Here is a 27,375-nt window from a genome sequence, read left to right as displayed (position 1 = left end):
GTGAGCCGGAAGGAGTCAGCGGTCACCTCCCGGCTCTGGGAAATGCAGGGAGGTGATGGCAGTGAGGGGCCTGGTTTGCCCGGCTCCGGTGACTTCCCCTCCCCGGAGGACGCTGCCAGGAAAGGAAGAATGGCGATTTACATACCACAGCAGGGCTAATCCACCCCTAGCCTCTGAGTCACAGCCTGCCGGCTTGAGACATCCCGGGAAATCCCGGCTTGGAAGAGAGGAAACGTTAAAATCGCAGTTGCTGGGCTTGTAACCATTCCGTGCAGCGTGCGTCCATCCGAGCACGCTGTTCCCTTGTAAGGAAGAGACGCTGTCCCTGTTTTCCACGCGCTGTGGGCTTTTGAAACTTTGTATGCTTGGCCTCCCTTGAAACGACACCTCAAGAGCCATTTTCTTTCTTCTTTTCCTTCTGCTCTCCAAGACACCAGGACAGACAGCCCCCCCGGCGCACCCTGAGCAGGGCACGCGGAGAATGAGCGCTGTGGAAGGCGCCACGGAGCCCACGGAGGTAAGAGCACCCTCGGGGAGGTGGGCACCCCCCGGACCACAGCGTCTCTAAGGGTGCAAAGATGAACGAGAGTGGACACAGCCAGGCTGCTCTTCAGCTAAGATCCGCTCTGCATTTTAAACAATGCAATGCAGTAAAGACACGAGAGCTGGGAGACATCGCATTGTCTTTGCCACCTCTGGGCTATATTTCTTCCTTCGCTCAGTGAGAGATTAAATCCGGTTACTTCCCAAGTCGATGCGCTTCATGTTTGGCTCTTGATTTTGAAGAATTTGATTCAATGTAAAATTTAGAAAGGATATTATATTAATGTGGTTGGAAATACAATGTATTATTGCAATAGAGTAACCATAGTAAAATATTAATATACTAGAGGCCCGGTGCACGAATTTGTGCATGGGTGGGGTCCAGCGGCCCCGATGGGATCCCATCAGGGGCAGGGCCAGCTGGGGGGAGGGGCTTCAGGCAGTTGGCTGACCGCCCGGCCCCTGATCAGGGTGTTGGGGGCCAATTGTGGGCCAGGCTGGACATGGGGAGGGGCCGAGGGAGGGCTCCAGGGCACATCTATCCCATCCCGCTCAGTCCAGATTGGCCGGACCCCAGCAGCAAGCTAACCTACCAGTTGGAGCATCTGCCCCCTGGTGGTCAGTGCACTTCATAGTGAGCTGTTGAGCGGCCTTAGCATATCATTAGCACATTACGATTTGATTGGTTGAATGGCTGACCGGACGAAGGCCACTTAGCATATTAGGCTTTTATTATATAGGATATATTTGGAATTGGTACCATTGTCTTTGTTTGGTTACTGGTTACTACGACAGATATTATTTGAATGAATGAATGAATGAATGAATGAACGAATGTGCTTTCTTGGTGTATTTTTTAAAAGAGATAACCAAGACATCATGGGAAACTATGTGAGACTCATTTGCTCACGTGGGTGTGTAACTGAGCAGCGTCAGACCTGCCTGGCGCAGGGTGGTCTTGTTACTGTGGTAAGTGAGAGGGAAACACCCCGATGCTCCGAATGGATTACGTTTTATGGGGGATCCTTGTTACATAACTGGGCCCTTAGTAGGACCAATGACGAAAAATCTGCACTTCTTGCAATATCAGATGCCTTCATTAGCAACTGGATAGCAAAGCAAATGTAAATGAAAAGATCCCCGAAATGTTGTTTAATAGGATTTGCTTCATGTGAACACCTGCCTGAGGCATAGGAACCATGGCAAAGTGTTGGCTAATCTCCAGAGAAGCTTCTGGTGATAATTTATGCTTGTAAGCCATTCCTGTTCCTGTTCTCTCCCCCTCTCTCCTCTCCTTCTCTATTTCTTCCTCTGTCCCCTCCCTCTCTTCTCTCCCTCTCCTTCCCAGAACTGTATCTAGCTTTTCAATTACTCTTATTTATAAAATAAAAATTAAGGATCCATATATTTCATATTTTTTCAGAGAAAATTATATGTGGGGGGGGAAGAATGCACACCATCTGATTACTGTTAACCCAGATTCCCAGAAGGCAGGGCCATACAAATGTTTGCTGATCCCAGACTTTTTCTATATCTCAGATACAGAGGAGACCCATACAGATCCTAATCCATGTTCCCGGTCATGGTGTGACATGGGAGAACCTGGCATGTTAGCATGAACCATGTTCAGGGCATGGTGTGACATGGGAGAAACTTGAACGTTAGCATGAACCATGTTTTCGGGCATGGTGTGACATGGGAGAACCTGGCATGTTAGTATGAACCCATGTTCCCCGGCATGGTGTGACATGGGAGAACCTGGCATGTTAGCATGAACCACGTTCTGTGCATGGTGTGACATGGGAGAACCTGGCATGTTAGCATGAACCCATGTTCTCAGGCATGGTATGACATGGGAGAACCTTGCATGTTAGCATGAACCCATGCTCCCGGCCATGGTGTGACATGGGAGAACCTTGAACGTTAGCATGAACCCATGTCCCTGGGCATGGTGTTACATGGGAGAACCTGGCACGTTAGCATGAACCCATGTCCCTGGGCATGGTGTGACATGGGAGAACCTGGTGTGTTAGTATGAACCCATGTTCAGGGCATGGTGTGACATGGGAGAACCTGGCGTGTTAGTATGAACCCATGTTCGGGGCATGGTGTGACATGGGAGAACCTGGCGTGTTAGTATGAACCCATGTTCGGGGCATGGTGTGACATGGGAGAACCTGGCACAGTAGCATGAACCACGTTCTGTGCATGGTGTGACATGGGAGAATCTTGCACTTTACTATGAATCATGATGACCTGTGGGATTTGTGTAAAATAGAGGTGGATAAGTAGGTGGGACACAGAGGAGTTTTGGGCAGTGAAACTACTGTGATGCCGCAGTGACACACCTGTCACTCACTCTGCCTCTGTCCAAGCCCATAACGTGGGAAACGCCAAGAGGGGACAACGCTAACGCACTCCATGGCCTGGCGGTGGTGATGTGTCCGTGCAGGTTCACTGGTGTAACAGGTGCCCCTCGGGTGGAGTGGTGGGGAGTCTACACGCGTGTGGGGGCAGCAGGAACACGGGGAATCTCTGTGCCTCCCACTCAACTGTGCTATGACCCTGAGCTGCTCTAAAAATAGTCCACTAGAAAGAAAGTGAGCTGCCCTGGCTCCGTTCCAGAACTGCTGGCTCAGTGCCCGGGTGCCCTGTGGTTGGCTGGCTCCCACGTGACCCGTGGCTGTGTGAGAGCCTCGGGCCTGGCATCGGCCGTGGCCCCTCTGCTCTGTGAGCTCAGGGCACACTGGGCAGGGCTGGCTCTCAGCCTGTTCCTTCCAGGATGCCCAATATCTACTCTGGACGTCTTCCCCCAAAGGGAAAGCCTGAATGCAGCTCCTGCCACACTTGTCGCCTGGGTTCTGGGGCCACTCTGGCACCGCCAGAGCCACTTGCAGTCGGAATGTCGCCTTTAATCTTCTTTCTGTTAATCCTCACCCAAGGATACCCCGCTCCCTCATTGATCGTAGAGAGAGTGGAAGGGAGCGGGGGAAACACACAGAGAGAAACATGGATGTGAGAGAGACACATCATCTGGTTGCCAACCACCCCACACGTGCCCTGACTGGGGACAGGGATCAAGCCTGGAACTGAGTTACGTGCCGATGCTCGAATCGCTGAGCCAAACAGGCTAGGGCCAGAGTGTCGCTTGGAAAGGCTGGTTTGAGTTGTGCATGGGTCTGAATGGGAAGAAGCAGGAACGTTGAGAGCAGCATCTACAGACCTGCAAAGGGCACCACCCTAAGGCACTGAGGGAGGCGTGAACAGAGACGGTGGGAAGGCAGTTCATAAATCATCGCTAAGGAAAGAAGCCCTTGACAGCCCGTGACGATTGCGAAAGGGCATTTCCTGGCAGTCTCTGGAAGGCCAACGTGTTCTGAATGCGTTTCTTAATCGCGCCGGAATACCTTTAAGCAGCTTTGTGGTTCACGGTAACTTGAGCCTGAAACCCAACAGCAGATTTAGGGACTATCGCCGATGCAAGGCTGCGGAGGGAGCACCTACATCCTCCCTGGGGCGGAGGGCAGGCCATTCCTAGAGCTGCTGCGCTTTCTTTAAACGAAAACTCCCAGCCCTGGTCAAACAACAACAAACTACCCTGACAATTTGCCACCTAGTGTCTCTATTCAAAGGGCTGGTTAAAATGACAGTATCCCACACATTCTACGCCCACCCCGCCGCTGTAACGCATTGTAGGATGGCCATTGAGGTAGCTGACTTCCTGTTGTTTTAGAATCAACTTTCTGCCCTTTAACCATCTGCGCTGGTCTCTTTTCTCGCCGGTCCCCTCAGACCTCTGACCTGCGCCAGGGCCGCCCTTCAGGTCACGGACACACCTATGAACATGCTTGTTCAGGAAGGTTCCCGTGTAAATGCCCCGCCTGCATCCACGAGACGTGTCAGGTTTCTAAGTGCATTTTTTAAAAAATAATTGAAGTCCAAGATCATGAAACCCTAATTTCTTGCTTGCCTATTCCATAGATGCTCTATAATTTGCTAGAGAATTATTCTATGCTCATTTATATGAGGATTCCAAGGTGGATGTCAGGCGTATGACTAACAGGCCTCTTGAAGGACTGCGATGCGAGGATCGCTGCTGCTAGAATAGAATTGTTGTATACGTCACGGCACGAGAGTTTGCCAAATGCGTGGAGTTTGTGAAGGACAGTATTTTTTCCTGTTTATTTTATAGTCTATTTTGTTTCACCCTTTTTTTTTTTTTCAAGTGTGCTGACCCATCCAGAGGAAAGAGCTCGACAAATCCTCTTGAACGAAAGATAAGGTGCCTGGAAAAACAGAGAAAAGAGGTAATTGTGAGTTGAATCAACGTGCGCCGTGGATTGGGGCTGAGAATAACACAGAGAGTGTATCACCCGGATGCACCTTTCATTTTGTTACGGGGTCATAGTCACTACCGCTAGGGCAGTGATGGGGAACCTTTTGAGCCCGGCGTGTCAGCATTTTGAAAATCCCTAACTTAACTCTGGTGCCATGTCACATGTAGAAATTTTTTGATATTTGCAACCATGGTAAAACAAAGGCTTATATTTTTGATATTTATTTTATATATTTAAATGCCTTTTAACAAAGAAAAATCAACCAAAAAAACGAGTTCGCGTGCCATAGGTTCGCCATCACTGCCCTAGGGGCTAGACTTCATTAGGGTGAGAGCAAGTGCTTTTCTTAGTCACCTACTTATCTCCTACTTGCTCTCTCAGTACAAATGAATGACAGTCATAAATCCCAGGATGATAATCTTAATTTTCTTTAAACTTAGAGCTTATCCCCTGTACCCTGTGTCCTTGCAACCTGACACACTGTCCCAGGCTTTAACTATAGCTGGCTTAGGTGCTACGACTTCGTGACCTGGGCGTCCGACTGACAGGGGTTGAGGAGTGGGACCATATAGAACGTTTGCTTCTCAGGTGCCATCGGGAATGTGACGGGTACTGTGTTTTTGAGTTCTGAATTTCTGAGTTTAATGAAGGTTTGAACCTCTTCATTCTTCTCTGCCGGGGTTCTTGTTCCAGCATCAAGAGGGGCTCAGGAAATCTGGAGAAGGCTGTGCGTAGGTTAAATAGTCCAGAGACGAAGCATAATTTTGAAAGGCATTTGGGGGTCAGAGGAGCTTAGCTAAAGGAGCTAAGTTCTAAGGTCTAAGGTCTTAAGTCTAAGGTCTCCTCGTCTCAGGACCCCTTGCTTTTTATTAACACAACTTGTCCTGAGGCGAGGCAGAGATATACACTTCAAAGGTCAGGGTTTCGTACAGAGTCCATTGTCAGATTGGGGGAATTAGCCTATGGCTGTTCAGGTGTTTGGCCAGTAGGAAGCAATAACATGTAGATTAAGATGCCCTGAGCCAGTGGTTGGCAAACCACGGCTCTCGAGCCACATGTGGCTCTTTGGCCCCTTGAGTGTGGCTCTTCCACAAAATACCGACTTCTGCGCATGGGGCACGAAGTTTCAATCGCACTGAACGTGCCTGCCCGCACGTGGTATTTTGTGGAAGAGCCACACTCAAGGGGCCAAAGAGCCACATGTGGCTCGAGAGCCGTGGTTTGCCGACCACGGCCCTGAGCTGTCTGGCAGCCAAGCAATCATCCCTTTTCAGGTTTGGGGAAATGCCATCAGCCATTCCCAGATGCAGCCCTGCTGTTATGCTGGAATTGGTCTCCGGCACTTCTCAACGGGGGGAAGAGGTGAAAAAAGTAGCAAGTGTAGCACCGTGTATGCTGTCGATTCTGTAATTGCTCCTCTAAACTGTTCCGTGTATGACATCCTACCTGTTGCTCCTCCGTGCCTTCTACTCCCTGTGGTGCTGCATAAAATACCAGCCCCCCGGAAATCCCTGAGCCATAGCGAGGCATGCTACCATGGCTACCATGGCACAGAAGGCCGATCCCTAAATGCCAAGAGTTCAGGTGTATACTCTCACAAGAAGTACCCACCTGTGTTCCCAGCATAAGAATTACCTTGTAGCTGCCATTCTGGATTAGATAGTTTGATTTGCAATCAGGAGAGAGTCGTGCTACTTTTTAGCCATGTGGCTGTTTTCTGCATGGATGTCTGCTGGTGGTTGTTAGAGTTTCTCTAAATCCGGAATTTGCACACTCCCGTTACAAGAAAACTTAAAACACAGGTCATAGTGTCTGTTCCTTCCTTCTATGTAGCACATAGTTGTGTGGGTTTTTTTAAACTTTCAAACTGCTTGCCACCTAAATTATTTCTAAATATTGTCTTATGACAAAACTATTATTCCTTGAAAATCTATATTTTTTTTAAAAAACTCGACAGTATCCATTTGTTGACCCATATTACAAATCATGTGTGGATTTTTAAAAAGCCCATTATTGCAAGCAAATGGTACTCAGTTAATGGGTTTGGAATTGTTAGTATAAACTCTGCTTTTAAAAAAGCTGGGAGAAAGATTTCTTTATAATAATCAACATAGAAACATAGGGAAAGGTTTGAAAAAAGACCTTTCATATTTTAATGAATCTTACAGAAAACCATCAATACGTAGACATTTTTACCAGATTCTGGTTGGATTAAACAAAGATAAAAATTCACAAAACTAAGCCACGCTAACGGTACTAATAACATGGTCGGTGGACTGGCCAAGACACGCCGACGGCGACAGCGTTTCGAGAACACCGCCTTCCCCCGGGTTTCCAAAACCTCAGCAAGCTCACACGGACTTCCTTCTGGCCAGACGTCCACACGGGCAGAGCCTGTGCTGACTCACCCCGTGTTCACGGTTGCAGCTCCTGGAGGTGAACCGGCAGTGGGACCAGCAGTTCCGAAGCATGAAGGAGCTGTACGCCGGGAAGGTGAGCGCCTGCCTGTCCCGGATCTGCTTCCAGCCAATCATCGGAGGAGCCAATGGGGGTGCTGGGATCCCAGGGGCGGGACTGGTGCGGAGCCAGCAGCTGAAGGAGGGATGCTGAGGGCACGGCTGCCCCTGGGCCCTGGAGGTGAATGCCGGCTGTCTGTGCCCGGGCTTGGCAATGGCTCACCTCCCCTCTGGAGCCATCGTGGGAATTCTCACGCACTTGGATCGGGGCGCGTGGGGCACCTGGCCCAGGTGAGAGGACCAGGGCCACAGACACGCAGGTTACCTGTGGGTGAGGTCAGTCTCAGGTGCACCCGTGTCACGCCAGGCCAGCTCTCCGATTCCCTCACTGGTCGCCGTGGCGACTCTGCACAGGGACACAGTGGCCCCAGGGGAGGCGACAGAATGGGGCATCCCCTCTTCTCACTAAAGCAGGTTCTCTCCCAAGCAGCGTTTGCTTTGCTGTCAAAAACTTTTTTGGAGAAAATATCTTTTAAGAGGTCCAAGTCAGTGTAGAGTTTAACTTCCTCCCACAGCACAGAGAGGAAGAGAGTGAAGCCCCTGGTAACTAGAATGCAGAACCCGACCCGAGAGCACAGTGAGGGCGGGCAGGCCCCTGCGGTCCTGAGTCCGGGGGAGCGTGGGGGTGGCCACACTGAAGGACATGATCTGAGCACGTTTACGCTGCGTCCGAGCGGCTGGCGGGAGCGGGAGAGGGTTGGGGAGGCGCCATTCGCCCTCCCGCCAGGGAGCACCTGCCCTGGGGCCCCTCACTGCCGTCCGCACTCAGGGCTACAGTGGCCTGTGCGGGTCAGGCTGCGACTTAGATGGGGCAGCGTTCCTCCAGGCAGACACCCGTGCCCCGCCGGCCACTCCTGGACAGTTGGGGGTGGAAGGCCAGGCCCAGAGGCCCCGTCTAAGCTCTAACTGTGCCCTGGGAGGTGGTGAGGTGGAGCCAGGAGGGAGGCTGGGGCTCTGGTCCAGGATGCAAATGCCCTGGCCTTGGTCAGGGCGTGGGATGGACCTTGTGTGGGACCCCCAGGAGCAGGGCCTGGTTGTCTCTTACTCGCTAGCTGAGAAGACCCGGGGGTATGGGCTCCAGTGGGGGCAAGAGGGGGGGCTGTAACCCTCTGTGCCGACCTCCCCAGCTTGCAGAGCTGCAGACGAAGCTGGAGGCCACAGAGCGATTCCTCAGCGGCCTGGAGAAGGGACGGCCAGCGAGCCCCAGGGCCAGCGCCGGGCCCGCGGACCTGGCCCAGGAGCAACAGCAGAGAGAAGAGGTGGGTGTGGCCAGGGTGACCCAGCCCTGGGGGGGGGTGAGCTGAGGACATGGGGCAGGGAGAGTGTGAGAGTGTGAGGGAGGACAGTGATGCAAGTCGCAGGGCCACAGACGGGCTCTTCTCAGGACCCAGAGGAAGGACAAGGCCACGTCCTCTGTCCACAAATGGGCAGGTGGACCCTGAACCACGGAGCTGGGGGCGTCCTTCTGGGGCATTTCAGCCTCAAAAAAAATTCAGCTTTTTCTTTCTTCCTTTTTTTTTTTTTTTAACTCATATTTAACAATAATCTGACAATACCTTGTATTGGTACAGCTGTGTTTCAGTTTACAGAGAGCTTTACAAATAGGTATTATTTTTTAAAATATATTTTTACTGGTTTCAGAGAGAGGAAGGGAGAGGGAGAGGGAGAGAGAGGGAGAGGGAGGGAGAGAGAGAGAGAGAAGGAGAAACATCAATGATGAGAGAGACTCATTGATCAGCTGCCTCCTGTACACCCCACACTGGGGGATCAAGCCCACAACCCGGACATGTGCCCTGACCAGGAATCGAACTGTGACCTCCTGGTTCATAGGTCAACGCTCAACCCCTGAGCCACACTGGCCGAGCCAAATAGGTATTATTTTTGAAATCAGAAAAATGTAACATTTTGGGATGTCCCTCACCCTCCTTATCGCATCTGGCATTCCCAGCTCACCTGGGAAGAAGGCATTACTTCTGCCCTTGGCAAGCGGAGACAGCTGGGCTTGCAGAGGTCAGGCGACAGGCTGATGATGATGGCTTAGGCCTGGGCACGGGAACTCACCCATTCGCGGGCCCGTCGCCAAGTGAGATCGGGGACTCTGAGGTCTTGTCTGAGGGCACACAGCTTCCAGCATGAAGGATAAGAGAAGGGTTTCTTCGATGCTAGCCCGCCCTCCACCAGGGAGCGGGGTCCAGTGGGATGGACGCCCTGAGAGTCCGGGGCCTGGCTGTGGGGAGTCCGCGTCTGCCTGCCGGTCCGTCGGTCATCGGGACAGCGCTGACTTGGTTTTCTCGCTCTTCCCTGCAGAAGGAAAAGCAGAGCCAGAGTGAAGAATTACTCGCGTTGAAGAAAGAAAACAAGCTGTTGAAGGAGAACAATGCCGCCATGAGCAGGAGGCGGGAACATTATGAATGTGAAATAAAACGCCTTAACAAGGTACCAGGCGGGCCGGGCTGTGGGAGGGCCCTCCCGGCGAGGCCCACATGGCCCGCGCTGCAGGGGCTCCCGGGCCCGGGCACAGGGGCGTCTCTGTGACACTGCACATCTCTCCTCCCGGGCTGGCCATGAGGCTTTGGGCATTCGTGTCCCTGCAGAGACTCCTCCTGGAAAACCAATGAGGAGGAAAGCTGGAGGAGAGGCAGGACGGTGTGTAGTTGGCAGAGCCACAGAGCAAGCAGGGGTTGGGAGCAGCCACCTGCTTGTGGGTCAACCACAGGAAGCAGGCTGCTCTCAGCACCCTCGTCAGGTCTCTGGCGTGAGGCTGATGAGGGAGGGTGTGTGTGTGTGTGTGTGTGTGTGTGTGTGTGTGTGTTTTGTGGGGTAAGAGCTTAATTTTCGGGGGGGAAGGATCAATGGAAAAATGAAATGCTTTGCTGTTGGCTTGTTCAAGGGCCATGTCATATGTGGACCAGCAGCCCTTGCAGAACACGGTTAAGTTGAGACACGCATCTCTCAAAATACTAGAAATTGACCAAAATCATAGAAATTTTCTTCCTGAACAGGAGTGTTGGTTGGCCCTGAAAATACCTGGATTGCAGACTGTGCGTTTCCTGCCGCAGTTAACTGTGACCAGGGGTGTCATTTAAAGCGGCGGTCGCCAACCGGTGGTCCACAGACCACTGGTGGTCCATGAGGTCTGAAAGGTTGGCGACCGCCGATGTAAATTGGGAGTTAATATGGGCCCGTGTCATTAACGGAGCACACACTGGGTGGTAACCTGCTTATTGTCCGAGCCTTCACGCAAACAGGAAGGGGCACTTCCAGAGCCACGGGGGCTCATCCTTCTGTGTTTCTCTAACACAGTGGTTCTCAACCTTCCTAAGGCCGTGACCCCTTAATACCGTTCCTCATGTTGTGGTAACCCCCGGCCATAACATTATTTTCGTGGCTACTTCATAACTGTAATGTTGCTACTGTTACGAATCGTCATGTAAATATCTGATATGCAGGATGTATTTTCATTGTTACAAATGGAACATAATGAAAGCACAGTGATTCATCACAAAACAATATGTAATAATATATGTGTTTTCCGATGGTCTTAGGCGACCCCTGTGAAAGGGTGATGTCAATGTCATTTTTCAGGAAGTTGTAAGAGAAATAGGGTTTTCTTCTTCCTCCAAGAAGAATTTTTTGTTAAAATTTGTTGCTTAGCTACATAGTTCTAGGAAATGTCATAATAGTTACAATTTTTTAAAATGTGTTAGTAAGGGCCTGGCTGGTTTTGCGCAGTGTCCGCGGACGCTAAGCCGCTCCGTGGTGAGTTGCTGGCCGGCCACACATATGCGAGCCACCCATTTGTTTTCTTTCCCGGCCTTTATGACCTCACTGCACAGATGCAGGCAGGTGGGGTGCTGATGGCGTCATCAGGAGGGCATCGCTGAAGCTGCTAAAGCAGCGGTTCTCAACCTGTGGGTTGCCACCCCTTTGGGGGTCGAACGACCCTTTCACAGGGGTCGCCTAAGACCATCGGAAAACACATATATAATTACATATTGTTTTTGTGATTCATCACTATGCTTTAATTATGTTCAATTTGTAACAATGAAAATACATCCTGCATATCAGATATTTACATGACGATTCATAACAGTAGCAACATTACAGTGATGAAGTAGCAATGAAAATGATTTCATGGTCGGGGGTCACCACCACATGAGGAACTGTATTAAGGGTCGCGGCATTAGGAAGGCTGAGAACCGCTGTGCTAAGGAAACACAGAGGGCTGAGCTCCTGTGGCTCTGAAGTGCCCCTTCCTGTTTGCGTGGAGGCTCGGACAATAAGCAGGTTACCCCCAGTGCGCGCGCCGGGTCCACACCAGCGGGAGGGATGCTCCGCCACCATGGTGGGCGTCTGTTCTAGTAAACGCATCCTGAGCCAGAGGCCCTCAGCACAGGCGCTGTCCCTCATTGGCAGGACCAGACAAACGGACACGTACGGGTGCCGTGGGCTGCTGAGTGAGGATGCGAATCCTGTTGGCAAACATAACTGTCTTATTTCCTCACCTCCTCCTCCCGGGAAACGCCACGCTGTACCGAATGCCAGGAAAGCGGAGGCCTTCTCTGCCCCCTACCCCGTGGGCCCCTGGGCGCCTTCCCTGGGAGCAGGGTGCTGCGGCGAGGCCGGGCGGGCTGCTGCGGAGGGCGGGGACGGGCCGTGACTCCGCATGGCTCACGTCTCTGTGTCCCCCTCTCCCACGGGGACACGGCGATCTAGCAGAATATTCCACGGAATGGCATTGGCCCAGCAGCATCAGCTCTGGGCGGGGGGGGGGGGGGGGGGGCAGGGTCTCAGGCCCCAGCCCTGACCTGCTGACCCAGGGTCTCTGGAGGCAGCGCCCAGGGGTGGGCACGTCTGCTGCCTCGCGGGGGAAGCTGTCCCTCAATTCTGATCGTTATTTGACTGAAGCAGAGACTCTAGAGCAGTGGTTCTCAACCTTCTGGCCCTTTAAATACAGTTCCTCATGTTGTGACCCAACCATAACATTATTTTCATTACTACTTCATAACTGTAATGTTGCTACTGTTATAAACCGTAATGTAAATATCTGATATGCAGGATGGTCTTAGGTGACCCCTGTGAAAGGGTCGTTTGACCGCCAAAGGGGTCACGACCCACAGGTTGAGAACCGCTGCTCTAGAGAAAGACAGAGGCTAGAGAAGGAGCATAGATATGCTGTCCTTTCGCAGCGGGCTTGGCGGAGGGGCTGCCACAGCAAAGCCTTCAGAATAGCAATGAGGGTTGACTAACAAGCATCCTCGTGGAGAAAAGACAGAAGCGCCCAGGCCAGGAAACCAGAAGTCATTCGGTCATGAGAGCGGCACCCAAGAGGGAACGCTGCCTTTGGGTGCCGGGGAGACGATCACAGTAACTGTCACAGAAATGCAGACCATGTGCCTCTCAGGCCAACGATGTGCTTGTCTTGCAACACAGGCTCTTCAGGAGGCCCTGAAGGTCGAGTGCGCTCCGCTTCCCGAGGACCGTCTGGGGGGGCCTGAGGCGGGGTGCGGGCACGAGGACATGAGGACAGAGATGGAGGTGCTCAGACAGCAGGTGAGGGGCTGCAGGGGCGTGAGCACGTGGAGAGGCTGGCCCGGGGTCCGGCGCCTTCGGGCACCTGTGAGAGTCTGCTATTCAGTGTGTCAGGTAGAATCAGCTCATTTCAAAGCTTCTGGGCAGAATCCAGAACACGGCACCTCAGGCTGTTAGCAGAAGGACCGAGCGTCGGATGGGTTCAGAGGCTTGTCCCAGGTCACACCACGACCCTCCTGGCGCGATGCTGTGAGCTTCAGGGAGGCCTGCTTTGTTCTGCAAACAGCATTAACCGGGTCTCGGGCCGTCTCATCTCAGACAATGGGAACAGCTGGGCTGTTGTTTTGCAGCTTTCGGCTTCCGGGCTTTTGAACAACGAGGGTGGTTTTAAAGGGAATAATACTCCATACTGATCACCTCACCGAGGGGCTAGACTTGCTCCTCCGCCCTCACACAGGTCCGCCTCCTCCCCACTCACCTAGCCCCGTTCATGGCTGCCGAGCCTTAAATATTAATATGTACACCTACATGGGAGTCTACATGAGATGTTTACTTTCTTCCTCTCTCATTGATTACATTTTGTAGTCTTACAGACTTAAACTTGACGAACCACCAGGTAAAACTCATTGCCTGTTGGGGATGAAGGTATCATGTGCATGAGTGCTAACAGACAAAGCTCTAACGACCAGGTTCCCATATACGTTGCAATTTAAGTCATGGTCTTGGAGGAACCCCTTTGCCTCATTCCCGAAGCTTCGTTTGCTGTTTCCGCAGCTCCACGTACTAGCCGTCCAGCCATTAGTCAGCACCGAGCCAATGAAAAACAGCAGCAATTAAGTCCGCTTTTCTCTTTGGTTTGCTTACTTTTCTGGAATATTTGGAGCATCTCGAGAGAGCTGTTCCACTGAAATATTGCTACATTTCCTTTTCTGTAATTTACCTCCAAAATCGCCTGTGGAAACCTATGGGTGATCATGCTTTGATTCTCCCACATATGAGACTTCCGTCTCCAGGCTGGGCTCACCTTGTCACTTCTGTTTGCACACAGCATGTCAACACTTAGTGTCTCAGTGGTTGTTAGCAAACTTCTCTCAGAACGGCACGCAGGTGCCACACGTCTGAGCCTTGAGCCGGGGAAGGTGGCTTCTCTAAAGGGTCACACTTACCGCGGGAAGAGGTCACCACAGCCATCCAATAGGCAGCAAACGATGGCCGAGGACAATGCTTTTCAAAATGTCCATGTTATGACTCTACTTCTGAACCCATGGATTCAGGAGGAAGTGGAGAAGGGCCATTCTATGCAGAGAGAAAGATAGAATCACAGTCACAACGACAGCCCTGCATGCTAGGTGTAGCCCGCCGCGAGGAGACGGTCACGGGAGGGAGAAGGAACACGCAGACGGACACGCCCCCGAGCCCCGCGCTGAGGAGAAAGGAAGCGCGGTAACCGGGGCGAATGTCTCCCAGGTGCAGATCTACGAGGAAGACTTCAGAAGGGAGAGGTCAGACCGAGAGAGACTCAACCAAGAGAAAGAGCAGCTGCAGCAAATGAACCGGACGTCGCAATCCCAGCTGAGCCAGCTGAAGTCCGAGGTACACATCAGGGCGAAGGGCCTTGGCCCGCGTGTGTGTGCCGCCCGTTTACCCTCTCCCTTAAGGCAGAACGCGAGGCCCTGGGGCTTCTGGTATTTCACGCTGAATTTTTCTGAGAGGTCAGCACCGGGGATGAAACGATTCTTAAACCATCTTGTGAGAAATTGGGAGCAACTGGGTATTTCTTTTAGCGTTAAGTGTAGCGAGGAGTTCCCCAGCAGCTGGACACCAACATTCTTTTCTGACTTCTAATTCTTTTGATACTTTCCTCCTGATATTTATTTTGGTCGCCTGGGAGCTGGCTTATCCGGGACTCCCAACTCCAACCTGAAACTCCCCGGGGCAGTGACGTTGTGTCCAAGTCCTGGTCACGTTCTGTGAAGGGCTGAGTGGAATGTCCCCATCTTCCAAACACAGGCCCGTTGCTAAGTGTCATTTACGTGTCTGTCTGGTGGGACCGAGGCGTTCCCTCTGAGGGCCCCAGGGTCACTGTGACTGGAGTATTTGAGAAGCCAGTGATGTGAGCCAACTCGTTGGAATAGGGTCTGTTAATGTAAGCTGCTAAAATGAAGCGTGATCGGCTATATTAAAAGCAGACTCAGGAAGCCACCATGACGGGTAAATGCTAATGTGAATGGAGACAGTGCAGGGGACACAATTCTGGCTTAAGAAAGGAAAACGCACTACCAACTATCTGACACTGTTCAGGACGTGCCCGGGCCCCTGTGGGACCGGACACTGCGGCCGCCCCAGTTCCGTTCAGTGAGTACCAGAAGCTGTTCTATGTCCACACCCACATCTGCGCCTCCCCCCTCCTCCATCCAGACGGAAATGTACCCCCTCACGCTGAGAACTGTAAGGCCCCCGAACACACTGCCATAACAGCCTGAACGGCCCACGTCCCCAGCCCTCAGGTGGGATTTCCGGGACGGAGCCCAGGCGTGTCCGGAAAGCCGACGCCCGCCTGCTCTCCCCGGCGCCTCCGCTCCTGGTCCCCGCAGCCCCCGGGCGTCCCCGAGAGCCAGTCCCTAGCAGCGTCAGGAGGAGCCATCGGACCCTTTCTGACAGGCAGGTGCCTGTGCTTTGTCCACAGGTAAAAGCGTGCCGGCTGGAGCAAGAAAGGCTGGAACGGCAGTTGGAACAGGTGCGTGGCCGCCCTCTGAACTCCCCAAGCCTCTCAGCGCCCGCACACCCCCCAACCCCCCGCGCCCCTGCGCTCCCCCATCCCCCGCGCCCCTGCTCTCCCTGGATGGCAGCTCCCCCGAGGCCAGTCCCAGGGCCTCCATGTCCCCACGGGGCCCGGCAGCCCTGTGCTCACTGAGGCCGAGGGCCGCGGAGAGAGCGTCAGGGACCCTCAGCCCTGCACACATGAGAAACACATGCTCTGCCACACGTGATGAAGCCTGAGCCCGTGTGTTCTCACAAGGAGCATCCTGTGCAGACCACGGCCGCTGGGCAAGCCCCTCCCTGTGGCCCTGCAGTTGCTGACAGTTTACGGTGGGAAACTACCACCGAGATGTCCACCTCTTTTGGGGAATAGGGTCCCCTCTCGGCCCCGACACTGTCCCGTCCGCCATGGCTGTCATAGTCATCGTAGTCCTCTACTGTTTCCGCTCTGACTAGTTGAGCCCAAGGGTGTCGCCTCAGGTAAGAGAACTCCCTAGAGCGCAATGCGAGGCCCTTCTGTGAAGACAACTCCGTGAAGTTAACACTAGCTACCTCTCAAGTCCTGCTAATTTCTTCAAAATTAGAAAAATAGCAACTTCACCTTAAGTAAGTCAGCTGTGAGCTCATCTGTGTCGGTCCAGGGTCCGACCTCCTGCTGTGACAGAGTTAGGCTAACCCTGGCCCGTGTGGCTCCGCTGTCGAGCATCGTCCTGTGCACCAGAGGGTCATGGGTTTGATTCCTGCTCAAGGCACATACCCAAGTTGTAGGTTCAATCCCCAGTTGGGTCTCATACAGGAGGCAACAGATCCAAGTTTCTCTCTCACATTGATCTTTCTCTTTCTCTTCCTTCCTCCCTCTCTAAGATCAATTAAAAAAAAAAAAAAAAAGACTACCTGGCCAGGTGGCCCATTGGTTGGGTGTTGTCCTGAGCACCAACAGGTAGCAGGTTGGATTCCTGGCCAGGGCACATGCCCGGGCTGCGGGCTCAGTCCCGGGTTCGGGGTGTACAGAAGGCAGTTGATCAACTTTTGGCTCTCACATCAATGTTTCTCTTCCTCTCTCTCCCTTCCTCTCTCTCTAAAACCAATAAATTAAAAAAAAAAAAACTGAAACCAAACCATGTGACTGTAAAAGCAGGTGTCAGGGTGAGGCCCCGCTGCACCCACTCCAGTGACCGCCGGCCTTGTCTCCTCAGATGCGCATCCCGGCCTGTCGCTGCGGCCTGGGTCTCCACCTGCCGGACGCGGGCGCCCCCGCCGGCCCCGGGGCCGTGCCGGACCTGCCGAGGCTGCCGGTGAGTAAGCCGCTCCGGGCCTGCGGGCTGGCCCGGCGTTCTTCTGCCCTGAAATCAGCCCATCACTGGAATGCGGCACCTTAGCTCCGCCCCCAATCTGCAGAGTGACAGGGGCCACACACACTGTCACTGACTTGCCACAGAGACACGAACATTCGCTGCAAGGTGCCCCATTGGGCTCTGATCCCTTGAACAAACACACAGCATGTTAGATGGGTCGTTTTCAATGCCAGACCTGATTCTACCAAGAGGACATTTTTATGCATGTTAACGAAAAAAAAACAAAACACATTGAAACCTGTAAGGAATTTTTTTTTTTAAGATACATTTTATTGATTTTTTTTACAGAGAGGAAGGGAGAAGGATAGAGAGTTAGAAACATCGATGAGAGAGAAACATCGATCAGCTGCCTCCTGCACACCCCCCACTGGGGATGTGCCCCCAACCAAGGTACATGCCCTTGACCGGAATCGAACCTGGGACCCTTCAGTCTGCAGGCCGACGCTCTATCCACTGAGCTAAACCAGTTAGGGCTGTAAGGAATTTTTGTGAGTTTATTTGAGCCAAACTGTTGACATATGCCGGGAAGCAGAACCTCAATGAATTGAGATAGTGCTCCGGAGAATGGCGGGTTACATCTGTATTTATACATTTGCAATCAAAGGAGGGACATAGGTGTGTTACATGAAATCCATTGGTGATAGATTAAGGAGGAGGGAGAAAGCAAAGCAGGGAAACCCCTGGGATTGGATAAAAAGTAAAATGATGGACACACACTTAGGTGGGTGCAGGAACAATTAACATGATGATGAAGGAATTTGTGGTCTCTGTCCTGGCGCCCAGCACATTTGGTTGTGCCCCAAGGGCTCCAGAAAAAGGGAAGTTACCAGTGACCCAGACACTTCAAGGGTATGTTATCACAGATGCAAAAAGACAGACAGGCTCAGTTAAGGTAAAGGTTGACCTTCACCTTGTCAGTGAAGATACCTGCCTAGGACGTAACTGCCCCCCATCACTGCTTTTAGTTAAAGTGTAATTTCAGACCATCTTTTGTGGTGACTTTAGGTCTCTGAGTTTGCAAGACTGCTGTGCAGGCCTCCCCTGAGCTCGTCAGGTCAGCCTGCGGCCCCTTCCGTCCACATGTACAAAGAAAAGCAAAGGGAATAAAGCAAAATTCAGTTCAAGAGACGCCCTTTTCCGTTGTCAACTTAGGTTGAACTACTGTGGACAGCGCTACATCTGGGCAAAATAGTTTCTAACATTTTCCAATTGAAAGGATATTCTTAAAGGGGCCAAGAAAAAGCAACCCACTTCCGTGGCTCCCCACGGCTGTGTCCACCCAGGCAGATGCCTGGACAGCCCGCCTGCATGTCAGCCCAGCACCCTCCCTGCCTCTAGTCCCAGATTCCACCGCCCTCCCCGACGCCCTCCATCCTGCCCGCACAGACGGTCTTCACACAGGGAGACAAAAGATGCATTTTTCCGTGTTTTGCATTTGGTCCAACCACTCCCCTCTCCCGCTGCTTTTACTATTAATGGTGCTTCTAATTTTGCAAAGAGTCTGAGGTTTAGCTGGGTTTCCCCAGCGGAGCACCCACAGAGAGCGGGACCCTCCGGGGCCCAAACTTCAGCATCTGAACGTGACTGAAGCCCTTTCGCAAGGGTGGGAATCTTCAAATGCAGCTACGATTCCTTAAATACTTTTCGGAGAAGGGAGACGTAAATTAATATGGCGGGAACTATAAAGAGATAGACATTTACTTAGATGTTAGTTCCCACAGGTTGAGGAATTGGAAGACTATTTCTGGGGTCGGTTGACTGTAAAACCAAAGAATCATCCAGGTTTATCTGGAAGTAAAAACGGCTGTTTTCTTCACACCTTCACTCATGCACAGGAGGGAGAAGTCCTCCTGTCATAAGAGCTCGTCAAACTTTCCCCATCGACAACAACTGAGAAGGCGGCCGATCATGTGAAATTACCCCCCTAAGGCCTGCATTTGGGAAAAGACGCCACGCCCTGTGTCACGCCTGCATTTCCAAGCAGCGCTTGTGCAAACAGAATCTCGGCCTGACGGCAGGATTCGCCAAGACCCGGAATTAGTTTTAAGAGGCCGCTCCGTGCTTGTTTCCGAGCCCGAGTGGAAGCAGGTGCGAGCGCGTTGGTGAAATGACAGCGCGTTCGCCCGCGTTGGGCACCTCCGCTGGCCTGTGAGGCGGAGGCTCATCCCCTGACCCAGTGCATCACCGAGGCAGCTCGACATAAACGAGCCGATGAAAACCAGAGGCGATCCATTTCCGCCCCAGCTTTTTGTGCAGGAAGGGAGCCGAGAGCCGAGGTGTCCGAGGGGGTGCTGGGGGGGGGTGGGGGGCAGGCTGTGCTGAGCACAGCTTTCTGGTGTCTTGTCAGGGACTGAGTTTGGGGTTACCTCCCGTGGCCGGGCCGCCCTGCCAAGCTCCCCGTGGCTCTGGATCGGAGCAAGTCCCCCGAGGTCTCTCCTAGAGGTGACGGAACTAGGGCAGGACAGGCGTGAACGCGGGGCCTGGGCAGGACGCAGGCTGAGCGCATGGAGCAGAGACAGCTGCCTCGCGGGCAGGTCTGGTTCAGGTTGCTGCGCCGAGCGGTGAAAAACACTGGGCTGGGAGTGCATCTTGAAACGGCCGACCACAGGCCGATTAAGGAAGGCAGTTCGTGTGATGTGCTCCCTGATGTTCAGCACTTAGCTGCTCTGAGCTGGCAGGAACCCGGGACACATCCCTGGAGAGAAATCCAGGTCTGCACTCTGGTGTCGGCCTCTCCAGCCTGACCCACCTGGGCACGTGGGGCCGGTTCTTAGGAACAGGGGGGGCGCCCAGCTGTCCTGCCCCCTACCCTGAGCCCCCAGGGCCCGATCCTCCCTCCACAGCTCAGCGTTCCCCCTGGATCCACTGGAAAACACCAAAGTTGTCATTTTTCTCTCTGGTCTTCCTGCTGCCTCCTGTGTGGAGTTCTAAAAAGAACTTTTCTTTTGTTATTTGTTGATAGGAAATGGCTTTGTTTTATTTATGGGCTATAGTGAGTTTTACAGAAGTGTTTATACTTCGGCAGACAGCCAGACACATCTGAACACATCTGTTTTGGAAAAACAAAATGTGCCACAACCCCAGAGCAGTCACATCTGGCCTTCCACGGGGTGGATTGTGGGGGTGGGGGCCAGGGTCGGGAGGGGGCCGGGGTGCTGAGGGGGGCCTCAGAGACCAGTGGGACTGCCAGCGGCTTGGGTAGAAGCGACCTTGTGCAGCCTCGTCACCCTGTGCACGCGCCCCTCTGCGCGTGGTACCCACACGCTCTAACCAGGCTTCCTGTCCACACAGCCAGACCGCCAGCGTGGTGCTCCGGGCCGGCTGCCCCCAGACGCGCAGCACGCGGCGCACGGTAAGGCCACAGCTGCTCCGCGCGGTCTGTCATGTTTGCGTCCTAATGGGGCCTCCGGGGGATGCTCACTTGCGTAGGTTTGTGTGGATGACGCGCTATAGGGTGGTTGTGCTGCGCACACAGCTATGCTCCGCGCACCTGGGCAGGCCTGCCGTCCTGCAGAAGAACAGAGGATCCCACCAGGAAGCGCGTGGGCCGGTTCTGGCTGCCGCTCCGCTCCAGCCTCAGAGCCAGGGTTCCATCTGGGCCAACAGGCAGACTTGGAGCGGGTGCAGCCGCAACGGGCTCTGTGATTCCCCTCCAAAGGCAGATGCTCCCCCCTCGACCGGGGGCGGGGGGGCTCTCCCCACAGATGTTCCCAGTGTCACTGGCACACGGACAGAGGGAACCGAGGCTCACATGTGTCCCTGATGGCGAAGGCAGACCCCGTCCCGGCCGGGCGCGCCACACGCCCACCTCCAAGCTGCTGGGGAGATTAGGAAGTCTCAGAGCGTGCCCACACCTGGAAGACTCTTTCATCTCGTTTTCCTCTGGTTCCCCCTCTCCCCCGCCTGTCCGGAACCTGCTCCCCTTTCTCTGGCGTGTTTCTCACGTGGCCACCCAGGAGTGGGCCGTGTCTGCCAGGCCGGCCTGGCCCAGTTAGTTAGCATCACGGTCCCACTTCCCTCCGCACACAGGCTGAAGTCCGCGGTGCACGTGTGTAAGTCTCTGAGGACACACGCCCGGGGCCCTGGGCGCTTCGCTGCCAGAGGCGTGACTCCACCCGGGAGAGTGGAGGCTGAGCCCACCCAGCGTCAGGCCGCACTGGAAGCTGAGCTCACTGAGCTCGCGCCTGGGGTCACAGAACGCGGGTTTTCAGGACAAGGAGCCCACAGTGGGGCGGGGGGAGAGCAGGGAGCCAGGGTCACCCGTGCATCTGCCAGGCTGTGACCCTCACCTGTCCCAGGGCTGCCCCTGGCCGTCGGGAACGCCCCTGGAGCTGTGGCGTGCACACCTGGCCAGCCGTGCACAGCTGCACGGGCGTGACAGAGGCCTGGGCTCGGACCCTCACAGAGAGGAAAGAGGGAACGGGAAAACGGCAGCTTTCTTCCTCCTCTGCTTCCACTATAAACACCGCCGCTGGTTCTCAGAGGTGCTGAGTGCACCCCAGTGAGAGCTTCTATCGGAAAGGCTGCTGTCTCCCACCGTCACCGCTGGGGACGTCTGCGATGTTGAAATCCGGTAGCAGAGTTTAATAGCTGAGGTGTCACCCCAAAATGATAATTTTTCCATTTTGGATTGGTCTGGAATGAATATTAAAGATATTTTCTTCCCGAGTTACAGTGTAATCGCTAGAAACTGTAATTACTCAGAAGAAAATGCAGTAATATCATCAGGCCATCTATACGTCACTATTAGATTCTTCCTGGACCAGTGTTACAGGAGCTAATCACGATATAAAATGGAAACGAGCTGAGATGAACCAAAATAAAATATGAAAAAATAGGATTTTACAGCTGGTATAGGAAACCTACTGATTTTTGTCTACTTGGGAAGAAATAGAATGCGTTTTGTGACATAAACATGCTGTGTGAGTTGCTACAGAGATAAATTTTTTTAAAAAAACAAGCCTCTATTATATGTTAACCTGAGTATCTTTAAAGCACTGTTTTAATCTTCACAAGATGCTGTAAAGTAGTTTTCACTGTGATACCATCTACAAAGGAGGGAACTGAGGCTTAGGACTGTGAGTAGCACGCCGAGTCCCCATAGGAAGACTCCGGCCTGGGGTGAAATCCCACGTGTGCGAACCCCACACCTGCGCCTGAGTCACAGCCCACAGGGCCCTGAAAACGTGCCCGTTGCTGCATTAGAAGTTTATCAAATGAGAGCTATGACTATGAGAGCGGGGCTGACCCTTGGGAAGCGGCATAACAACCCTCGGTGATCTCCTCTTCCCGCGGACACATGCGTGTGCTCCGTGCTGCTCACGGCCGCTGACCGCCTCCCAGGGGAGGCCCGGTCCTGTGCAAGGTCAGGTGCGTGGCACACTAGTACGTCAGAGTGACGAGGCCTGGAAGCAGGCCGGGGGCCCCCTGGGCAGAGGGTTTGGGGGTCTGCGTGTGATCGTATTCTAGAGGGCGGCAGCTCGCACAGCGAGGGGAGGGGCGGGGCAGGCGGGTCCCCTGAAAGTGGGGACGCAGCGAAGGCTCCGGGGCCAGGGCTGGGTCAGGGGTGTTGGGCCGCCTCGGACAGCCTCGGGGTCACTCATCTCCCCTTTCTCTCCGTCACTGTCCGAGGCTGTGCTCCGGGGACACAACTCTTCTTTCAGAAACTGAAGATTTCGATGGAGGTTTTCAAGGCATTTAAGACGCATCAGGCTCTCTCTCTGTGCAGCGTTACCTAGTGGGGTTTTTATACGTTGATGTCCACAGCTGTTAATGCTTCGGCTTAGAAACATGTGATTTGACAAAGAACATGTTAGTCCTGTTTCATCTGCTCTCAGAATGGGACGTACAATGACGTCCGCGTTCCCGGAACACTGTGACCTTGAGCTGTTTGTTCCGTCCTTGGCGACACGCAAGAAGGTCTGCGTGGGCCTGCCGCCGGCCAGTCCCCTCTGCGCCTCCCCACCCCTCACGCGGGGGGCTGAGCTGCGTCTGACGTGTCCGCCCTTAGCGATCCGGGTATTTTGTGGAAGAGCCACATTCAAGGGGCCGAAGAGCCGCAGGTGGCTCGTGAGCCGCAGTTTGCCCACCACGGCCCTAGCACATTCCAGGTTGTCACTGAATAAGGGAAGCAGCTCAATTTTCGGCATCAATCACGTTTTTTTCCTGCCGCCACGGGTGGGCCACTTGGACTCTGTCTTCTGTGGCTCCCACTGAGATCTTGTAGCCGGAAACCCGCGTTGGGCTCAGGCTGCCTGGCGCTGTGTCCAGTAAGGAAGGCAGGGCTGACTCAGATAAGGCGTTTGCTGAGAAGGCCAGCCCACCAGGAAGACAGGGCGCTTACAGGCATCAAATCCTATCTTACAGCAGGTGCAGGAGACAGGATTATAAAGGGGAAGGGGCTGGGTGAGGAATACAGCTACGTGCAGGCCTGGGGTCCGAGGATGTCAACTACCATCCTCAGGCATCAGGCGATGAGATGATGTGGATGAGATGATGTGGATGAGATGATGTGGATGAGGTGATGTGGATGAGGTGATGTGGATGAGATGATGTGGATGAGATGATGTGGATGAGGTGATGTGGATTAGATGATGTGGATGAGATGATGTGGATGAGATGATGTGGATGAGATGACGTTGATGAGATGACGTGGATGAGATGATGTGGATGAGATGACGTGGATGAGATGATGTGGATGAGGTGATGTGGATGAGGTGATGTGGATGAGATGATGTGGATGAGATGACGTTGATGAGATGACGTTGATGAGATGACGTTGATGAGATGATGTGGATGAGATGATGTGGATGAGATGATGTTGATGAGATGACGTTGATGAGATGATGTTTTGACTCCTGGTAGGTCGTCTGACCATGCTTATCGGTTCTGTTTGCTGGATTCACAGCTGAGTCACCTCCTCAATCGCTTTGCACAGGCCTTGAAAAGGAAGCTTTAGAAAAACGTAACCCCCTATTCACATAAGTATATGTGTTCTGAGATTTAAAATACTATGATTACTTTCAGATTAATTCAGATTATAAGTCCCCCCGACCATTCTCTTCTGTGGCTTTGACGGCCGGTACTCAGGGCCGTATTTTAAAAGGCGTTTACCTGGCAAGCTGTCTCTCTCTGGTTAAAAACTGACCCTACCAGCAGCACGTATGACGCAGTGTCATAGCACATGCCTTGCCCGCCCACAGGAGAAGGGACGGAGCGTTCCTCTCGGGCACGGCTGCCCCCGGCCGCACGGGGCCTCCCAGAGGGCGGGCACCTGCCAGCGCCAAGAGCAGCACCTGCCACCTCCTGCCTCGGGGGTCTCGGCAGGCACCTGTGGGCAGCTCACCGATAGACCATTTCTGCTTTACCAGCCCAGAGGTTTACGCTAACCCTCAGCCAGGAGAGAGAGAGGTGGGCTGTTTATTTCCAATCTGAAACATCTTTCTGCTGTTTTCACAGGTTTCTCCTCAGAAAAGAAAGATGACCAGTAGCCCGAGGAGCATGGGCGCAGGGAGAGCCCGACGGGGTGCTCGCTGCCCGTGACAGTGGCTCGCGTCCGCCAGCTGCCCTGTCACCTGCCCCGCCCCCGTGTGACGCCTGGGCCCGGGCAGAGGAAAAGGCTCTGACGGCTGAGATCCCGTGGGGTCTGCGAGGCCAGGGTGGCACGGCCCACACACCGCCGTGTCCGCGGCACAGACTGGCAGGCGATCGCGCGCCACTCCCTGAGACCCCGGCACACGCCATGGGGTGCACAGGGGCAGCTCCGTGATCCCGGCAACTCCCCGCTGGTGCGAGATTGTATTTGACGGGAACACATGTTCCCCGAGGAAAGTGTCTGCAGTGGTACAGGTTGGCTCTGAGGGTTTTTGGGGGGCTCAGCCTGGAGGCGGTTTAGCCAGGCCTCACTCCGACCCTCACTCCTGGCCTCAGAGACCCAAAGGCAGGACCGAGGAGGTGTCGATCCTTGTGGGAACCACATGAGTGCTTCGACCTGAATAAAATGATAAGCTTGCCACTTTTCCTTACTCGAGGTGCGGAGAACGGGGCGCCGCCTTCGTGCGGGGCGACTAGACCGTGAGGGGAGTCCTGGCGGCACCACTGGCTGGGCCCCGTGTGCGCCCAGAAGCAGCTCAGAGACCTGGGGTTTGCGGTTAAATGTGTGGTTTTGTTTCCTGTGGATTCGAGTGGCTGTTAATGAAAAGCATAACCCCAGCTTCTCACGCCAATTAAAATGCAAAGCAAATGCATCCAAGTTGCACAGTAACTTAGCATCGCACTCAGCTGCACAGCGGCGTGCCAAGGTCTGACGATTAAGCCGGCTTTAGAGTCTTACGCTCACGCATCTGCTGAGGCTTCTGCGGGGACCCCGGACCCTCTGGGGGGGTGTGACCCTCTGTGGCAGGGCCACTAGAAGCACCTGGAAAACCAGGCCATCGGCTGAAGCTGCAGCCGCAGGAAATCACAGACCCCGTGCCGAGACGATATAGCGTCCACGTCCAGAAACCCGCTGCTTAATTCCAGCGCAAGTGCTTGGGGTGTTTTTTCCAGTTTCTGGAAATACTTGAGGCGTCGTGTACAGGAAGGTGTCGAGCCTGGACACTCCACTACATCCAGCCTCGTCTTCCACTCTCGAACACGAGGCCTGAGAAAGAATTGTCCTGCGAATTTAGAGCAGCGGTTCTCAACCTGTGGGTCGCGACGCCTTTGGTGGCCGAACGACCCTTTCACAGGGGTCCCTAAGACCATCCTGCATATCAGATATTTACATGACGACTCATAACAGTAGCAACATGACAGTTATGAAGCAGCAACGAAAATAATTTTATGGTTGGGTCACAACATGAGGAACTGTATTTAAAGGGCCAGAAGGTTGAGAACCACTATTCTAGAGCCTTTTTTGTTTGTTTGCTTGTTTGTTTTTGCTACTATTTATTGAGGTGAGTCATGCTTGAACCGCATTTCAGTATAAGTGAGTCAGGACAACAGAACTCACAAGCCAGCTGCACTGACATGTTGTGGCATTTTTCAAAAATTCCCATTCTCTCCGATGAGCGAAAAAGGCATGTAACATCACGTGTAGGGGTGGGAGGTTTCCCACGGAGGTGCGCCCAGCGAGTAAGATCTGAGTGCACCCGCCCCCCCCCCCCCCCCCGCCCCGCGGAGGCCCGCGTCCTCCTGCACCAGCGCCTCCCTCCCTCCCTCCCTCCGCTGCTCTCTCCACCCGCAGTGCCTGCCCTGCCCTGGGGAGACCCTCGCCCTGCACTGCCCTTCTAGGAGGTTCCGCCAGCAAACAGACCTGGGCCAAGTGTGCTCTCCAGGCTCCCGATGGGAACCCCGGGGACAGGGGAACACGGCGACCCCGACGCTGGCCCCCCAGACACTGAGCCCCGCCTCCCCTGCCAGCGGGTGTCTCAGGTGAACCCGCACCTGACACGGCATCAGGACGGAGTGAGCGTCCGAGACAGTGGTTGCTGACAGAACACGGAACATGTGTGTCATCCTCACGGGGACGCTGCGGGGAGCAGATGCCCCTCCTCCTTCCTCGAGAACAAACGTGCTCCCACGGCCGCGCTCCCCTCAGAGCTGATCCCCCAGCCCCAGGCCGCCTGCCAGTTCTTGAAGGCGAGGTGAGTGAGGTGCCGGGCGGGCACAGCAGGCGGACAGGTGCGTGTGCGAGACAGTCCACGCTTGTCTTACTTCTACTAGTGACTGTATTACCGTCCACACGCACACCGGTGCCCCTACTTCTGGCCACGCCTGTGTAACGGGATCCGACACGATCAGATGTGGCCCATGAAGGCCACGCTGGCAGCCTGACACCGTGGGACCCTGGGTTACCGGGCAGCACATGCTCGTGGACTTTCTGTGGAAAACACTGGAACAAGACACAGAATGCAGTTCTGCACTTGCCTTTCCCCCTCATCTGGCAAAGCCCCTTCAGAGAGGTGTGAATGGGGCAACCTCGGGACAAGTGCCACTGGAATAACACCCCCAGGCCCCATCTGGTCCTTACTCCTCCTCCGGAAGTGCTGCCTTGACTGTACCTGGTGATTTACATCAAGTGGGATGTTAATAAATAAGCCATCGGAACAGAACCCCTTTGGGGTCTGCAAATCGGGGGAGGGTGCTCGGGGAAGTCAGGCCCCGGCGCTGTAAACCTCGGGTTCGAATGTTAACTCAGACACAGAGCGGCGCCTCGGTGAGAAATCAAGGCCGAATCCCGACACCTTCTGTGGGAGCGGCTACAGCGTGTGGCCAGGTTCAAGCCTTGGACTGAGGAGAGGGCACCGTCCTCTCGTTGCCACGTGCAAGTCCCCGCTGGGAGGGCAGAGC

General features: G+C 53.9%; 1 protein-coding gene across 3 annotated transcripts; it reads left to right on the top strand.

The window, feature by feature from the left end:
* On the top strand, positions 1–25,287 carry TNIP3 (TNFAIP3 interacting protein 3). Of its 3 annotated transcripts, none has more exons than XM_059695589.1 (11): positions 1–517; positions 4,770–4,850; positions 7,308–7,373; positions 8,524–8,655; positions 9,704–9,832; positions 12,830–12,949; positions 14,396–14,521; positions 15,615–15,665; positions 16,885–16,983; positions 20,335–20,395; positions 25,074–25,287. In XM_059695589.1, the coding sequence occupies exons 1-11, from the start codon at positions 482–484 to the stop codon at positions 25,118–25,120; spliced, it is 948 nt and encodes a 315-aa protein (XP_059551572.1). In that variant the 5' UTR covers positions 1–481; the 3' UTR covers positions 25,121–25,287. The 3 variants fall into 3 exon arrangements, with proteins under 3 accessions (XP_059551572.1, XP_059551573.1, XP_059551574.1); XM_059695590.1 differs by having other exon boundaries at positions 24,502–25,287; XM_059695591.1 differs by lacking the exon at positions 1–517 and having other exon boundaries at positions 4,784–4,850; positions 7,256–7,373.
* Positions 25,288–27,375: the final 2,088 nt, after the last annotated feature.

This window comes from Myotis daubentonii, chromosome 5 (genome assembly GCF_963259705.1).
Source record: "Myotis daubentonii chromosome 5, mMyoDau2.1, whole genome shotgun sequence".
In the NCBI taxonomy this organism is placed as follows: domain Eukaryota; kingdom Metazoa; phylum Chordata; class Mammalia; order Chiroptera; family Vespertilionidae; genus Myotis; species Myotis daubentonii.
Note: the sequence above shows the minus strand (reverse complement) of the source record. Positions and strands in the feature narration are given on the sequence as shown.